General features: G+C 55.8%; 1 protein-coding gene across 1 annotated transcript; it reads left to right on the top strand.

The window, feature by feature from the left end:
• The first annotated feature begins 3,679 nt into the window (after positions 1–3,679).
• Positions 3,680–15,700, top strand: Fam89a (family with sequence similarity 89 member A). The gene is made up of 2 exons (XM_047521197.1): positions 3,680–3,987; positions 14,717–15,700. Exons 1-2 carry the CDS (start codon positions 3,718–3,720, stop codon positions 14,966–14,968), a joined length of 522 nt encoding a protein of 173 aa, XP_047377153.1. The 5' UTR covers positions 3,680–3,717; the 3' UTR covers positions 14,969–15,700.
• The last annotated feature ends 1,874 nt before the right edge of the window (positions 15,701–17,574 follow it).

Below are 17,574 nucleotides of genomic sequence, written 5' to 3'. Positions count from 1 at the left end.
AGCCTCACTGGACAAGGCTCACTGTCCCAGCCCAGGCCCTTTTTGAAACTCTGGCCGTTGTGAAGGCGAGTTGTTAGGTGACAGTTGCAACTGGACCCGCATCGGCTGGATGGCTTTTATTCCATGTGATCATCCCAGTAACCACAGGGGCCATTCTCTCAGCTCTCATTCCCTCGGGTGAAGGAGGAGACCAGGAATGGCCTCTGAGGACAATTCTCAGCAGACGGCCAGCATGGAGTAATCGAGTACTGGAGCACTCGAAGTCCTGAAAGTCGTCACTCTCTTTCCTCCTCTGCCTGCAGAGCTTGACTCCTGGATCCCCCCACCCAGGATCAAACCCAGGGCTTCGCAGTGCTAGCCAAGCGCTTACCACTGAGCCACACTCCCAGCCCAGGCTCCCCAGCTGCTCCCCCCTCTCTCCAACACAAAAGTGCCTCCTCTCCCCTGCATCCATTCTGCACAGCTGCTGGGTCCATCCTCTTAGCACAGGTCCCTCGTTCCTGCACTGACGGTTGCTCTGCCTCTGCCTTCCCAGGCCTGAGAGACCTGGTCTGGGGGCCTGAGCTGGACTTCAGGGCTCGCAAGATCCACCCAGTCTCTGCAGGCTCCTGGATTCTTACCTCAGGGTGCACGTCCACTACCCATGTCCACTGTGCCACAAAGGTCAGCCCCTGTCCTGTCTCTCGCTCCTGAAAGGCCCAGGGGAGTCCAACTCCCTCTCCAAGGCCTTTCTCCACAGTTGTCCCCTTATGAATTCCTGGAGTCCATAGTATTTCTATTATCCACTAATGCTTTCTACTGATTTAAAAGCCCTCGTATATCTGAACCATAAGTCCCTGATGATCTAGGACTTATTTTAGGACAGTGCTACCCAGTAAAAATATAATGTGAGCCACGAATGCAAGTGCCATATGTAATTGCATTTTTTGGTAGCCACATTAAAAAATAAAAAGGTAAAATTAAAAATATATTATTGTCAGACCCTGCGGTATTTGCCTGTAATCCTAGTGACTTGGGAGGCTAAGCCAGGAGAATTGCAAGTTTGAGGCCAGTCTCAGCAACTTAACAAGGCCTTTCTCAAAACGAAAAATAAAAGGGACTGGAGTTGTAGCTCAATAGTAGAGCATCCCCAACAATGCAAAAATATATACATACATAAATACACACACACCCGTATATGTATGTAAAGTTTTTAATTTAATTAGCATCTCCAAGATATTGTTTGAACAACATAAACAGGCATTAACGAGACAGTTTACATTCTTGATTTCATAGCAAGTCTTCTGAATCCACCACGTATCACAGCTCCGCAGGTCTTAACCTGGACCACGACCACAGCTGGAGGCTCGGCAGCCCTCCTCGGCTGGGGGCTGTCCTGTAGACGCTGAGTCTTCCGACTCTCAGCCCTCCGCGTCTCGCGGCCGAGTGCTGCCTGGCGTAGCTGAAGAATGCCGGCACTGAGCAGGGTGTGGCACAGGCTCTGTCCTGGGCTCTGGCCGGCACCCTGTTCTTGGTGATGTTGCTGGAGCAGTGGTCAAGACACCCACCCCTGCGTGGTGTGGTCAGGGCTGTGCTGTGCATCTACACCCAGCTCATCACGTGGTTTTCAAACCCCAATTAACAAAACACCTGTGGAGTCAGAGAGACCTCACCTGCAGCGGCCCCCGAGCCCCGGCCACAGTGTGAGTGTGGCCAGGTGTTTCCTTCTCTGGACTTTGGTTTCATCTTCTTCACGTGGGTGACCAGACAGGCATTTTACAGGGAACGTTTTAGAAGTGATAGAAATACAGGAAATCACACCTTCGGTTTGCTGCAGTTTTGTCCCACGGATCTCATCCCAGGTCCTGCACCAAGTGGAAGATGACTGCCACGGACCAGAGGATAGGTCTGCGGCTGGTGGCACTTGACGTCCTAGCTCCCAAGAGCATGCTGAAGAGAGCTTCCCCTGTGTTTCCCAGACCCTTGTGCTCTGACAGCCCCCTAGGTAACAGTGGCAGGGGCTTGCCTGGCCGGTGCAAGGCCTTGGGTTTGATCCCCAGCACTGCAAAATAAATAAATGAATAAATAAAAGCAGGTGCTGACTGCCGGTCCCCTTGGATGTTGAAATACTTACTGTGCCGTTGCATAATTGCTTTAGGTTTATACAAATAGTTTTAACCAGTGCCTCAAAAATCCCATAGAAATTCCTATTCATTTGGGGTGTGATTTGTTGACCTCGGTGTCAGTATATTCGCCTCATTGAGTACACTCCAGGATTGGGAGGCTGCCGCCACCGTCTCCTTGGTGCTGTTCCTCCTGTCTGGACACCAGGATCTCATGCTGCTGTCCATGCTGGCCCTAACCCTTCTTCCTCTGCTTCTCCATTCTCTGAGGGATGGGCTTTAAGATGCTCTGAAGTAACTTCGTACACCCACACCTCCTCCCAGCTGGCTCCAGTGATTTCTGCTAGGTGCTGCAAGGACAGAAGGTGAGAGAGGAAATGAAAGGAATTCAGGCCAGGGTGTGACTGGCAGGTCAAAATGCTTCCCATCCTTCCCCTCCCTCACTCCCACACAGGCAAACTGGCAACTCTGGACGCCCAGGGCTCAAGCAGGTGAATGAAGGAACACCAGACATTTGGAAAGGCAAGTAGGTAATTACTGGAAGGCAGGCTCAGGGAGGAGGTGGGACATTCTGGCCAAGGGTGGGGTGGGAATCCTGAGTGCCCTCAAATCTCTCTGTCTGGGATGGGGCTGCTCATCCCGGCTTCTCCGTCCCCAGGGTCCTGCAGGGACCTCGCAGACCTTGCTTCTGGCTGGGCTCTGAGGGTGGTAGCTTAGAGGGGAGAAAGTTCTCCAAGACTAGAGAGTGCTTTTATGTTGGGTGTCCGAAGCTCTCAGAACACTTTGTAATTACGCTCCTACTGAATGCAGTTAGGACAATTAAGTCCCTTTATAATTAGGCCCCATAATCACGGGCATTAAAGTCAGACTCTGATGCTGCCTCGGTTTTCCTTCAGGAGTTGGGCGGGAGCTTCCTCACCTTCCCTGCCTCTCATCTGCACATAGCTGCCTGTCATTCTTACTCTCCCTGGAAGGGGGCAGAGCCTCCCTTTTCTCTCCTTCTTTGAGGTGAGTCGCTGATCATTTTTGCCCGAGTCGACAGTTTGTGAGCGTTAATCTCTTTCCCATTTCCTCACATTTCAATTAGAATTACTCTCCTGTTCATGGCAAGACTGAAAGAATGTTTGCTGGTGTCCTGAAATTCCCAAAGTGGCCCGGCGCTCCTCCTGGCTGCTGTGGTGCGGGGACACTGCCATCTATCAGAGGGTCAGCTAGCCCGCCTCGGACGTACCCCTGCTTGCTCCCCCGACGTCCTGCCCGCATGCCCCCACCAGCGGCCTCCTGGGGTCGGACCTGGACTGGGCCCAGGTAGTTACTAGCAGCTTTGCGGGCTGATCCCGCAAAAGGTGCGGGGCGGGGTCCAGGCTGCAGGCCAGAGGGGACGCTGGGCGGGGTGCGCAGAGGCCCCGGGGGTTGGATTGGGGGTGGGCAGACGGTGGGGCCGCCGCGGGACACTAGTCGGGCTGCGGGGCGGTGCCGGGGAGTGGGAGGGAGTGGGAAGGGGTGGGAGCGGAGAAAGGGGAGGGCGAGGGGCGGGGACCGGGCGGAGGCGGGGGCGGGTCCCTCGGGCGCCCTGGCCTCGGCCGGGCGGCGGCGCGTGGCCAGCCGCGGCGGGATGAGCGGGGCCGGTGCTGCGGACGCGGCGCGGGGGCTGCGGGTGGACGGGCTGCCGCCGCTGCCCAAGAGCCTGCGCGGGCTGCTGCGCTCGGCGGCGGGCGGCGCGGCGGGCGGCTGGCGGCACCTGGAGCGGCTGTACGCGCAGAAGTCGCGCATCCAGGACGAGCTGAGCCGCGGGGGCGCGGGCGGGCGCGGGGCGCGGGCGGCGGGGCCGCGCGCCAAGCCCCCCAACCTGGACGCCGCCCTGGCGCTGCTACGCAAGGAGATGGTAAGGGTCGGCGGAGCGCGGGCGCCCTCGGCCCGGCTGTCGGGGAGACCGCCCGGAAGTCCGCGCCCCCTCCGCCCCCGGCGGATCGCTCCCGGGGAGGCCGTTCTCGCAGGGCGGCCTTCGACGCGGCGTCCGCCGGCCCCCGTGGCTGGGGAACCGGCGACCGGGCGCGGCGCGGGGCTCGCCCGAGGGTTGGGGGCCGCGCGGTCGGGGAAGGCTCTGGAAGGAGGAGGTGGGGCGGCCCGGGCCCTCCCCCGGCCGCGCGTCCCTAATCCGATTTAGCCGGCGGCCGGGGCCGCAGACGACCGGGCGGGCGGAGGCGGGACGCAGCGCGGAGCAACGGAGGTGGTGGTGGGTGGTCCTGCCGTCCGGGCGAGAGCCCAGGGGCTTCCTTGGGTTGTGCCCCATTTAGTTTTTCTCAGTCCTGCAAAGTGCAGTAGGTGTTCGTGGGCCAGGGTGACCCGGAAAGCAGAGCACGGTCAGAGATTTGGGGCAGCGAGCCTCACCTAAGCTCTTCCTCCCGGGCGCAGGCCAGTCGGATCCGGACAAAAAACTCTGTCTAATCCTCTGCTGGCCCTGGGTAGTCCCTCTGTCTGTCCCTCCCGTAGTCCAGGTGCTCCCTCTCCTGAGCCAGGTAAGTACTTCATTAGGGAAGCCTAATATAGGAAAGATACTTTCTTTTCCAAAGTCTGAATTTGCCAAGAAGTTGTTAGAGGAATCCTTTAAGTAAGCATCTGATGTGTTTAACATACTGCTCAGGAAAATTGAATTGAAGCATGTCTGTTCTGAAAGGGCTTGACTGAATTCAGAAAGCAACCTTAGCACATTGTAATCAACTAGATATTGTCCCACTCTGCAGCTGGCACTGGAGTGATTTCTGATTCTCTCTAAAAAGATTCCCTAGGCATTTTACTGAACACTTGGGTTCCACACCAATCACTTTCATTTATTAACAAACAATAAGTGACACTAAGTGACATTAAGTGACTGCATTTTAATCAGACACAGGGCACCTCGTGCGTTTACAGCCTGAACTGGAACATAGCGTAGCCCCTGTGTTAAATAGGAAGACCCACCCTGGGTGTTTACGTTCCTTTCTTGAATGGGAGGCAGGAAAGGCTCAGGGCCACTCCTCTTGGAAGCTCTGGTTTGTGAACATGCTCCCAGAGGAGTCTTGCTGTGGTGGCTTGGGAACCCACAGGCCATTCTGGAAAGTACTTTCCAGGTTCTTCCTGGTGTGGCTGAAGTACAGCTCAACCTCATAATTACGCCTTGGACCAGAGCTCCTCTCTAAGGGACAGCCCTCTCTAGTCTGTCTGATATTTAGCTGTAATTAGATTAGGTATTTCAAGAACTGTCAGAAGGTCTTTAAAAGTACTAACTTGGTGCTTTTAAAGAGATCGACTGAGCTGGGGTAGTGGGGTTCCAACGAGCAACTCTCGCTGAGGCTCCCCCTGGGGAGGTCTTGCCAAACAAGAAAGGGAGTTGGCTCCTGAATCATCAGTGGAATGTCTGTGTGGATCCACTTAATTTGAAGGCGTGAGTGCAAAGCTGGGACGGAGGACATAACTCGATACCTTGGGAGAATGTGACACATGCCTGAGGGAAAAGTCCCCTGCAGGCACCGGAAGGAGATGGGAGGGCTTCTTTTCAGGAGCATCGAAGCCCTGGAGGTGTGGAGGGCCTGGCCACAGGGGAAGGGAGCACTTGTGCGCTGCATGGGAGGACAGAGTGCTCAGAAGCAGGAGGACGCCCTCCTGGCTGTACTTGGAGGGTGCACAGGTGTGCACAGGAGAGCTGTGGAAACCACTGTCTGGAAGCAGAAGCTGCAGGAATTGCAGATAAAGTGTGAGGGTCTGGGAAGGTGATGAACAGGAGTCAAAGATGACACACTGTTTAATGGAAAGTGAGTTAAGCAAAACAGTTAAAAATTAGTCGCAGCCTGGACAGATGTCGTTAATATTTTGGGATAGCTCCTGTGTTGGTAGAATATAAATGCTTTCTGTACATTGTTTTACTCCTTAACAATGGATACGGAGAATAAAAATTCCCAAAATAACAAGGCCTGGGCAAAAGAAAAGGGAGTAAAAGTGAAGACCGTGCATTGACAGCGTTCATCTCCCAAGACGCATGTTTTCCAGATGCCGCTGCAGGAAGAGAGGAGGTGTTTTATCATCCTCAGAAGCAGTCTCTGGGAGGCCTTAATGCCTCCAGAGTGAACCCTTTCTAGGCGCTGTCCGCAGACCTTGACCACAAAGGCCCACATTCCCACGTGTCCAAGCAAACGGACGTGTGTTCACTAGACCACTCCTCAAAATAACCTGTGCAAACCCAGTCCCTTTCTCTGTTCGGGGGCTCTCTTTCTACCAGAAAGCTGAGTTTCAGGACGCTATTTCGTTCCTGCACCCTGTTCCTGTGTGTGACTTCGCTCTGAATAAAGAGCTGACCCACGGAGTTTGCACTTGTCCGGTCTCTCTCTTTTTGTGCCAACTCCTAATCCTTATGAATTCTCCATGGAATTGGTGCTCAAAGTCTGTTTTGTATTAAGAAAACATCAGGTGCTTGGAGTTCAACTCCCATAAGGTCACAGGTCCCTTTAGGTCTGCAGGGCTCCAAAGCCCTGTTTAATTGTGGCACTGTGCCGTCCACACACACACTAAATCACCTTGTGCACTCCAGTGTGCTTTGGGGGCACCTATTGCAGACATTTTCCCTGGTCACACACATTGTAATATCTTCAGCGATGGCAGAAGGAGGAGCTGTTTGAACCTGGAGAGTGGCTCACTGCCAGGCGCCGGTCAGTGGCTGCTCTGGGGAAAGGTGGCAGGCCATTTCACCAGTGTGTCAGGTGTGTTAAAGATTCAGGGTGTGGAGCTGGAGGTGCCGGGGGAGATCTGGCCCGCGATCCTTGAAGAGCTGGTTGCAACCGAGCCAGCAAAGGAAGTCTCAGAGGAGAGGCAGGGACTCCATGGGCTGCTCAGAGCTGTGGTTTCTGCTCCAAGTTCCAACACTCCCTATTCCAACTGCCCTGCGTCTGTGAAATTCTGTATCACGAGGTCCCCCGATCCTCTCAGAAGGACACATGTGGAAAGTTTCCAGGGTCAAATGGTTACTGCTTTGTAACAGCAATAACTGAAAAGGTCCTTTTGAAGACGTTTGCTGTTACTTTTCACTAGAGAATGTTTTAGTGCACATTTAACATGTCACTGGGTCAATGTTTATAAAGTACTCTGGGGGATTTGAGGACACGTTAAAAAGCCTCTGACCCCTGGTGGTGTGGGCATCTTCACAGCAATGCGATGCCTTATTCTAGACTGGTCTTCCTTTTTCGTGACTGAAGACTGTGATAATGGAAGTGCAACCTGAGCTAGCTTTTGCAAAAGGCGAGTCTTGTCAAGGGCTGGGTGTGTTCAGAGGCAGACCGGATCCAGTGCCCACTCAGGTGTTCTCTCTGCCTCCCCCGATGCTTTGATTTCTCCCCCTCTGTGGAACCTGACCCCTGACAACTTCCATGCTCAGTTTGGGCCAGAGTTTCTAATTCCAGTTTGTAAATACTGCAGAGGATGCCAGGGAGCCTGGACAACCCGGGCCAGCTAATAGCGACCAGGACAGGATTGAATCTTCTTAAGGTGAAACCCTGTGGACAGGACTGGGGACTGCTTGTTCCCAAAAGACAGTCTCCAGGTGAGGTCATAGGTACTACAGGCTGAGGATTTGAGGCTCCAAAGGAGTGAGTTTCTCCATGCCACTTTTAACTCTCATCTGCAACTTTTCCTACCTGGGGAGCTCCGAGATGGGCCATTCCTGAGCCCACAGGTGACTCACAACAGCACAGCCTTTATCTTTCCCCCTTCATCTGTCACATGTCAGTGTCAGTGCCCCAAATGAGCAAGGGCCCAGCCCGATCTGGTCCTGGCAGGTGTTGCTGTAACTCTCTGAGGTCAGGTGGGCAAGGGTATTTAGGGAAGGCTGGAGAAGGGGACCTTGGTCTTCCTAGGCCACTCCGCCGTGCAGCAGGACCAACACGAACTCTTGACACCCAGCTCCCTTTGAGAAGCCTTTCTCGTGGTCCTGTGGGGACACTGCGCACAGAGACCGCAGACCTCGTGAGCAAGCAGCCAGCCCTGAGGCTGGATGTCGGCCTCTTACCAGTGCCACCCTCCAGCAAGAGACCCACCTCCCATCTGCATGTTCACGCTTCACACTGTGAGCGCCGTCCCCTCGTCACCGTTCTGTGAGAATTGTGTCCTGTCTCTGTGGACGCCATCGGCTCTAGGTCAGTGGAAGACCCCGCAGACAAGGGTAGGGGTGCAACCAGCTTTGGATTCGGCCTGACCCGGGGCTCAGTCACCTGGTTTCTCTTCTGTCTCTGAATTACCATGGCTCTTGTGAGTCTGGTCCCAACCTCGATGGATGAAATGTCCACAGGACGTGAAGCTGACCAGGGGAGCAGGCTGCACCAGGGGAACCAGGGGCATTTCTACCCGGGGTGGGTGGCCAGCCAGTCGTCCTTCGCTGCCACATCCTCCTCTCTACTTCCTTTTCTAAACAATACACATCCTTCATCAGAATCAGGCTACCACCTGTGAGCTCTCCGCTGTCTCCCGTCATAGTCCAGTCCAGCTGGTACAAACTGGACACCTTGATTAGATTTCAGACATGTCCACATCTTTTTCTAAAATAGATTTGCAAGCCATCTGTGTATGCTTTCTCATTCATCACATTTTAAAAAGGTAACAGTAAAGAGTCTCTCATTGTAAGTTAATACACATAGAAAATCTAGAAAATTCAGAAAAGCCACAAAGAAAAATTGGAGTGATCCTAGCAGTTTGCTCAAGTCCTGCTGACCTTGGGGCCTCCAGCTGCAGGTCTTCCTGCAAGTGGACCAAGCGGGGTCCTGCAGACCTGGGGTGGTTCCTGCTCTGCTGCTGACTAGCCTCAGCCAGTGCCTGTGCTGCGGTCAGTGTCCATCTTAGAATCAGCACCTGCCTCACAAGACGGGAATGAGGAAGACATATTCCTGTACAACTCACTTTTTTCTCTCTAGCAAACCCTAAAACAAACTAGATAGCTGCTTCAAAGATATGTCATATTTTTAAGACTCTGGGTAGATATGGCCAATCAGTCCTCCAGAAAGGGTTTGCAGTACGTAGTCCTGCTAGCTGTGTGCGTCCACTCTGCATTTTATTCTTATTATCAGGAGTTTTTAATTTCATTTACATTATTCTTTTGGTACTAGGGATTGAACTCAGGGGAACTTAACCACTGAGCCACATCCCCAACCCCTTTTCATATTTTATTAGAGGCAGGGTCTCGCTGAGTTGCTTAGGGCCTCGCTAAGTTGCTGAGGCTGGCTTTGAACTTGCAGTCCTCCTGCCTCAGCCTCCTGAGCCAGTGGAATTACAGGTGTGCACCACCACGTCTGGCTGGGAGTTTTTGAAATCAAGAGAAGCGTGCTTTTTGGGAAAAAGGCTAAGCAGTGCAGATGCTGTGATAGGGACAAGCAAGGCTTGTCCATCCAGGGCCACGCCCCAGGAGTCCTGACAGTTGGCACAGGCTCCTCTGGTGGCCTGCTGGGCTGGACGTGCTCCTAGTTGCACCCCCAGGCGGATCTCCCCTCCCTCCAGTGGTGTCTTGATGTGGACCTGGCGTTTGCTGCTCGGGTCAAGGCGTCATGGAGAGGGCGAACCGCGTGGCCCCCAGACCCGCTATCGCCACACTTGCCGCTGCTCCACTGCCTCTGTGAGTAAGGCTGGCCCTCCGTGTGCTGGCCCGATTCAGCTCTGCCATGCAAGGAAGAAGTCTCTTAACACATGAATGAGTTGCTCCAGCTTTTATTTTTACTCTTTTCTAAAAGACACCTCAAAGTTTTCCATGACTTTTTATTTTTTAATCAACGAATATTTCCTTTTCCAGGTGTGGTAGTACACACCCGTGATCCCAGTGACTCGGAGAGGAGGCAGCAGGATCACAAGTTTGGGGCCAGACTGGGCAACTTGGCAAGACCCTAACTCAAAATTAAAAATTAAAAAAGACTGAGGATATAGCACAGTGACAGTGTCCCCCATCTGGGTTCAACCCCTGTCACTGAAAAACAAAGAGAAGAGAAAAACACCCCTTTTAGAGGGCCTCTCCTCTGGGCCTTCCTCCTAGCGGGGAAGAGCCCTGCCCCCTGCAGCCCTGGAAGTGTTCAGAGAACTTGTGGGGACTCACAGTGGGAGCCACCATCCTGCCTGAGGCACGTTCCCGCTGGAGCCTGTTGCTTCAGCGCAGGAGGCAGGAGGTGCAGCTCAGGATTGCATGGCCCTGCTGGTGGGAATTCTGGGGCTGGGGAGCCATCTGCGAGCAGGGCAGGGGGTGAAGGGAACCCCACATGGAAGCGGAGAGAATGGCCAGGAAGGAAGCAGGAAGCCTGAACAGAAAAAAAGGAAGGACGCTAGCAGCTTATAGCAGTGGACACTAGTCAATTGTCCTCATCTTGGAGTCTGGAATTCAGGATAGCATGTTGCCAGGTCTGAGAAGTCTGTATTTTTCTTTAATGAGCCTCCGAATCTTCAAAGAGTGGGCTTTCGGCAGAGAGCTGTGGATGACAGCAGCTGCCGCCCCGCTGGTAGCCAGGGCTGCCCCTGGTGTTGGGCTGGATTTTGTGGGCGTCCTTGCTCCTGGGCCGCTTGCCCGTTTCCTGTAGTTTGCTCCTCGGGATGGCCCTCTCCCTTTCCGTGTCCCGGGCCTCCACTGGCGGGAGCTTGGCTTGGCATCTTTGGCTCTTCAGGCTGGAGGTGTTTCTTTGATTCCGTGGGAACAGTGTGGGCACTCAGCCGCCTGAGGCCTCTGCAGGAGCATCTTGGGTGCACTGGGCACAGAGGGCTGCCTCTCCAGCTGTGCCTCTGTGGCTTCCTGGGAGTTGTGGCCGAAGTCCCCGCACAGCTGTGCTAGGACAGGACAGGCCAGGCCACGTCTGCGGCCACAAGTTCTGAGCTCTCCACGGCCTGGCCTTTGCACTGAGGCACCAGGTGCCCTGCTGCGAAGCTCCCCGCTGGTGGCCGAGGTCACCCCGAGGGAATCAGGGCGCTTCTTTAGAGCAGCTTGTCCTGTGGCAGGGGAGGAGACGGTCTGCAGCCTACAGTGAGAACCTGCAGTGCCCAGCGAGGGAGGGGGTGAGGTCACTGCTGCTGGGCCAGGAGTCCCAGCCGTCCCCAGGCAGAGCGGAGCCCAGGGGCAGGCTGGGCGAGGGGGTTCAGCCTGCCAGGTGCGTGTGGTGTGACCCTGAAGGGACGCTGCTAGCGAGCTCCACCCCCACAGAAGGTGGAGTGAACGTGTCCAGCCGTCTCCAGCGGGTGTCCTGGAGGAAGTCAGCGCTGTTCCCCTGGCTGATTCCGAGGCTTTCTGCCAAGTCAGGGAGTCTGGGTGGCTGGAGATGTGTGCAGGGGGCGTGTCCCTGTTGAGCTGCCTGAGTGCCTGCGTGCGTCCGTCGGTGCCCAGGTGTGTGTAGGACTGTACTGAGCTCCTGGCGGCTCCCACCTCCCTTCTAGGCCAGCGCCCACCCAGTGACAGGCACAGAGAGGTCCTGGCACCGCTCAGGGACGCCCCTGCAAAGCCTGGAACCACGCACGTAAGGAGGCTTGGGGTCGCAGAGGAGGACGTCAGAGTCCTAGATGTCCAGAGGGTGTCGCGCCCGGCGCCAGGCTCTGCCTCTCCCGGGCGACACTGGTGTCCTGGAGGGAGGAAGTCGGCCTGCTGCTGCTCTTGGGTGTGTCTGGTCAGCCCCTGAGGTGGGAGTAGAGTCCCGCACCCCCACCCTGCTGGGTCAGAGCGACTCAGGGGAGGTGAGCCTCGCCCTGGTCTTTTGGGGGACGGGAGTGTGGTTAAGTCAGTGTTCTCACTGTAGTTGGGGTCGTGCTGACCCAGAGGAGAGCAGTGCACTTGGGCTGCTGAGTCTGGGTCTGTGGCGGGGGGCCCGTGTTCAGTTCTGGTTCTCTAGAGGAATCTTGGAAAGCAGGAGCCAGCTTAGAAGGAGGACTCAGTGGTCAGCAGACCAGAGCACCCTGAGAGTAGAGGCAAGACCGAGGTACTTGGCTTGGAGATGAGCTGGTTTGTTGGGGTGTGAGGGTGTGGACTGAAACTGGCTTCCAGGATTTAAAGGGAGGTCAGGAGAGTGACAGGGTCACACCCAGCATCAGGGCGATGGAGAGCCTCGACTGGCTGGGAGTCTGCCCTTGGAGTCAGAGGCAGAAGGTCCGGGTCCTTTCCGAGTGGATACTGAGGACACTGACCGTCCCTGCCCAAGGTGGCTCCTGGCGCTTCTGGGTGCCGGGGCTGCTTTCCCACCCCGGCTGCCGTCCCAGCTCCGTCCTGGTGAGAGCCTGCGCACCAGCAGGGGAGTCCCCTGCTCCCCCTCGCAGCGGGCACTTTGTGCAGTGCCAGCAGTGGGGCAGGCTGGCTTCGGAGAGGGGTGGGCAGCCTTCACTCTGTGCCCTTCTGCTCTTCCGGCCTGAAATGCCACCCTTGGAGGAGGGTAAATACCAGTGGTTCAGGAAGACAGAGGCCTTTGTGTGGAGAGGCTGGTGCTTCGCTGGGAGGGCCCGTCACCGGTGAAGCTCAAGGCCCGTGCCCGCTCCTCCTGAGGTGTGCGCACACCCAGCCCCAGTCAGGAGGCCGACTGCCGTTGCTCCCGTGGAGGCTCCTGAGGGCAGGCTGCCCTGGACTGAGCCCTCCTGCGAGGGGTGACGACCCCGTCTAAGGGTTTCCTGTTACAGGCCTACTGAGGATGTGGACTTCAGCAGAGCCACTGAGAAAGTCAGAGCCGCCCGAGGGAGGCTTCTTTCGGGTGCTAGAGCAGCAGCAGGACCGCCTGTCTGCAGCCCCTCCTTGGGTGCTGGGCGAGCGCAGCCTTGTTTCCTTTTTTTTTTGTACTGGGGGTTGAACCCGTGGACCTTGGGCATGCCAGCAGGCATGTGCTCTAACACTGAGCCACATCCTCCGTCCTTCCTATTTTGTTCAAGATAGGGTCTTACTAAATTGCCCAGGCTGGCCTCAAACTTGCAGTCCTCCTGCCTCAGCCTCCCAAGGAGCTGGGATGGGTGTGTGCCCCCATACCCCACTGCAGTCTAAGTCTGGTCTGTTTAGAAGCCAGCCAGTGTTTGCCTGGTGGGTGGGAGTGGTTGAAGGGTGTAAAGAGTGACCTTCGACCTGATGTCAAGCCTCACCCCAGGAAGAGCAGTCTTTCACCAGGCTCCAGCTTCCTTTGTGGAAGTCAGGTCTTTACCTGGAGAATCTCGTGCTGGGAGCCATAGAAATGGACTCTCCCCAGGCCATCTGCCTGTTGTGGGCTCGTGCCATGCACAGTCAGGGCCTTAGCACGCAGGCTGCCGTCCCTTAACATGGACTGGACTTCACGCAGAGCTCCCGGCAGGCTCCGGGAGAAAGTGTTGCTCCATGGCCCCCTGGCCTGCCAGTGGACAGAGGCAGGGCTCCCACTTGCCACTCCTCAGGGCTGTCCCCAGGTGTGCTCAGCACCGCCCGTGGGCTTCCAGGGGTCCCGGCTGCCGAATGGAGGTGTGTGTCCGACGGGATCCCTGTGGTTCCTGAGCACACTGGGAGCAAGGTGTGCTGGGCTCCCTGACTCTTCAAGCGATGAACGCTGTCTTGGGTGGATGGAAATGGTGCCTTTCCTCGTCCACCTGTGCTCTTCCCTGTGGTCTGGGAGGAGGAACTTGGAGATAAAGAAGCACGTGACTTTCACAAGCGGCCCCCACTTTCTCACCACTCGTTTTTGTGAAAGCTGTTTCTAGGAGAAGCTGTCGAAGCTGCATCCTGCTGCGCTGCTTCTTTTTTAAAAACATTGTGTTGTTCTTTGTAGACATACGTGACGGAGGAGTATTGTGATGTACATACGTGGAGCCTGACGCGTTCCAGTTAGCTCCCACTCTGTACCTGGTGTGGCGTTGCCCTGTGGTGTGTTCGTCTGTGCACTCGGGAGAGTTGTGTCCGATTCATTCCACTGTCTTTCCTGTGCCCTTCCCGCTCCTCTTCATTCCCCTTCATCTAATCCAACGAGCTTCTGTTATTCGCTTCCTGCCCCTAATTGTGTGTTAGCATCCGCGTATCAGAGAGAACCTTTGGCCTTTGGTTTGCTTGGGGGATTGGCTTATTTGACTAAGCATCATAGTTTCCAACTCCATCCATTTACCAGCCAAAGTTATAAAGTCGTTCTTTTTTATGGGTGAGTCATATTCCATTGTTACTGGGCTTCACGCTTAGTCCTTGCCTTGGGGAGAGATCCCAGGACCATTGTCTGGAGCAGAGGGCGTCTGGCCTCCGAGGTGGAGCTGGTGGAGGTGGCTGTGCACCAGCCCAGGAGCTGTGACTGCGGCACTCAGACCCTAACAAGGCGGCACAGAAGGCGAACGGGAGTGTCCCTTGAGTCTGGGGGTCAGGGGGAAAGGATGACCGTGGCTTATGTGTCTGGAGCCACCAGCTGGAGTGCCACAGCACACTCGCAGGCTGGGCTCACTCCCGGCAGGGCACTCCTTCCCAGACCACCGAGCCGGGTGAGGTGTAGGCCGACCTAGCGAAGGTGTTCAGACTGGAAGTCCCCGGCATCCGCGTGGTGCAGCTCTGTGGGCTGCCTGGGAGGAATGTGCTGGCCTGGGCAGGCTCTGGCCGGGTGTCGCTCTGCAGTGGAATGCCAGTGCTGACCTCTCTTTTTGCCTCCCCACCCGCCCTCAAGGTCGGCCTCCGCCAGCTGGACATGTCTCTGCTCTGCCAGCTGTACAGCCTCTACGAGTCCATCCAGGAGTGTAAGGGAGCGTGCCAGGTGGCCTCCAGCCCTGGCTGCACGCATGTGCGGGAGAACGGCTTCTTCCATGAGGAAGAGGAGGGTTTCCAGGATCAGAGCCCCCCCTGCGAAGGCCCTCCTGGGAACCTGCCCCTGTCTGTCCCCCGCCTCTCCAGCAGCAACTGGATTCTGGAGTCCATCTAGGGCTTCGGGTGTGGGGACTTCAAACTGGACCTGCTGTCAGCATCGGCTTCTCTTCCTGCAAGAACACGTTGAGCCTGTCCATCGGGGACTGTCCTCAGACACGTGGGAGCCTGACAGGGACTTCATGCTGCACAGTGGTGGTTTGCTCAGGTGACCCTGGGTGCTCAGAACGTCCTCGGCAGCCGTGCCATGTGCTGACATCACTGCCAGTCTGTGGGACAAAAGACCGCTGTAGGATCCCCAGCCGCTCCGTGCACAGGTCACGTGCCCCTCCTGGGGAGGGTCTAGCGTCAGATGAAGCCGTTGCTCCTCCTCAGCCTGGGCTGCGCTCTGCTTGCTGTGTGACAAGCTTCTCAGCCTCATTGCTCGGCTTTCCTTACTTTTAGGCCACATCACTGACTGTCCAGGTGACTCGTGGAAGCTTCTGCTGAGAAGGTGAGCGTTCCTGCCACAGCCGTCACAGCTGTCTCGCAGCCGACCAGGAACCTTGCCGTTTTGTCCCCCAGGTGTAGGAGGAAGGACCATATACCAAGATACGCTGAGTGGAAAAAAATAAACCTGGGCAGGCCAGTGTTGGCATCAGTCCCCGACGGTGACCGTGTCTGTTTTAAGTGAACGTAAAGTAGTATGTGGGAAAGCAAACGCCCCCCCTCCAAGCAGTGGTTACCTGGAGCCTTAATATATTTATTAAAATACTTTATAAGAACTACGCTATTAAATGCAAGGATAAAATATGCAATTCTCTGTGTTGTGTGTTACTTTGTTCTGGATGCAGAATCCGCTTTCGTGACCTGAATGGTAGTCCAAACAGGTATGAAAGAAAATCAGTGTGTTTCTTGCCATTCAGTGCATTTGGAACCCGCTTCTGTCCTCTTTTGATCTTGAGTGGCCCTCTTATTGTAGGGGCTGCTGTCTGCAGCAAGGTCTAGGCATTGTCTGTCCCTGCCCTGGCTCCTTCCTTCCGGTGTGACGAGTGCTCACCAGGGCCTCCTTCAGGTCGGCACTGGGAAGTACGGCCGACTTGGGAGCTAAGTGCACCCTGCTCAGTTCCTCTGTGACAGTAGTTACAGTAAGGGTGCCAGTAAGCTGCCTTCAGCCGGTGACAAGACAGCTGCAGGGACAGGAAATTGGAAGCAGCAGGTCAGGTCCCCTGCAGGATCTTATTTCTTTGAGACTGGCCCTTCTTCACCATGGGTTGAACCTTAGGTCAGCCTGACCACGTTAAGGGTCAACTGGGGAACTTCAGTGAGACTGTGCGCACTTGGGCAGCACCCGGGAGCACCCGCAGTTCCTTGGCGGGTGGCCCTGAGCATCTGTGTCTCTGGGGGGTCGAGCTCCTCTGCCACCTCTGGAGGGAGCCTGGGCCTGTCCCAGGGAGGGCTGCGCTCCAGTGCAGAGGCACAACCCACATTGTTCCTTCATCCTAAGTAGACTGGGATTGCTTACATGCCTCCTTTGTTTCTGAAATTACTTAATGCTGCTTTATAAAAAGTCTCACAAAGCAATAAAATGCAGTTTTTAAGAATATGGGCTTAGAAGTCAGGACAAGAGGGCCATGAGGGCAGGGCAGGTGAGGTGAAACCAGTGACGTTGGCGCCAGCTGGGAGAAAGACGCGCCCTGTTTGCACAAGGCAGTAAGGCGGAGTCTGAACTTGAATTCGAGTCACAGCCCTGGATGGAGGGAGCTGCTCAGCTCTGGAGCAGGTGCTTGCTTGATGTTTCCTGCCCAGTGTGTCCATGCCCTGTGGCTTCTGGGAAACACAGGAGAGGTTGCAACAGCATTCTTGAGTGTCACAAGGGAATCTTAAGAGTTGCACCCAGTCTGCCTCTTGACTGGCCCCGGAAGTCCTGGCAGCTCCAGGACAGTAGGGTGCTGTGTGCAGGCAGCCTGTCCAGGAGCTCCTTGTATTGCCCTGACCTCTGCCTTCCTGCCCTCAATGAGGTCATAGATAAAGGCTCTTTCCACAGGTCCTCCCAAACCTGGGAGGGGGTGTCACTGTGGGGGAGCCCCATTAGCCAGATGGTTTCGTGGCAGGTTGGAAAATAGTCCCCAAAGATACCTAGTGCAAGGAGTCTCAGGAACTCGTAGATGGGACCTTATCTGGTGAGAGGGCCTTTGCAGGATGATCATGTCAAGGTTGTTGATCAACCCAGGTGGGTGCCATCAAAGGTGCTTCACGAGAAGTAGAGGGACACCTGGCACGTGCTGGGGGCAGCGGTGTGGGGAAGGGGGAGACCGAGTGCTGCAGTGGCTAGCCTGGGGTGCGGGGCGACAGCAGCGTGGGGCTCTCCCCTGAGCCTCCAGAAGAGGCTTGGCTCTGCTGACACGGCCGCTGGGCCGGTGAACTGGCTGTCCTTCTCGCTTCCAGGGTGGAGGATCACGGGTGGCTGGAAGACACGCAGTGTGGCCACTTGCTGCAGCAGCCACAGCCACCTCACCAGGAGTCCTGGGCAGCAGCTCCCCCTATGCCCCGCCCCGTAGGTGGTGCACCCTGCTGACCTGACCCTGTCCTCAGGAACATGTCCTGATGGGCTCCTAAGAGTCGACTTTAATGGACAGGCATCTTCTAAGGTCACTACGGGGATTAAATCATAATCGTTGAGTC

Source organism: Sciurus carolinensis, chromosome 12 (genome assembly GCF_902686445.1).
Source record: "Sciurus carolinensis chromosome 12, mSciCar1.2, whole genome shotgun sequence".
NCBI lineage: Eukaryota > Metazoa > Chordata > Mammalia > Rodentia > Sciuridae > Sciurus > Sciurus carolinensis.
Note: the sequence above shows the minus strand (reverse complement) of the source record. Positions and strands in the feature narration are given on the sequence as shown.

Bases quoted from the DNA above. Each gene is read 5' to 3' on its own strand.
- Fam89a (XM_047521197.1), top strand. From the start codon at position 3,718: ATGAGCGGGGCCGGTGCTGCGGACGCGGCGCGGGGGCTGCGGGTGGAC. The intron at 3,988-14,716 runs GTAAGGGTCGGC...CCCGCCCTCAAG, and splicing joins CGCTGCTACGCAAGGAGATG to GTCGGCCTCCGCCAGCTGGA.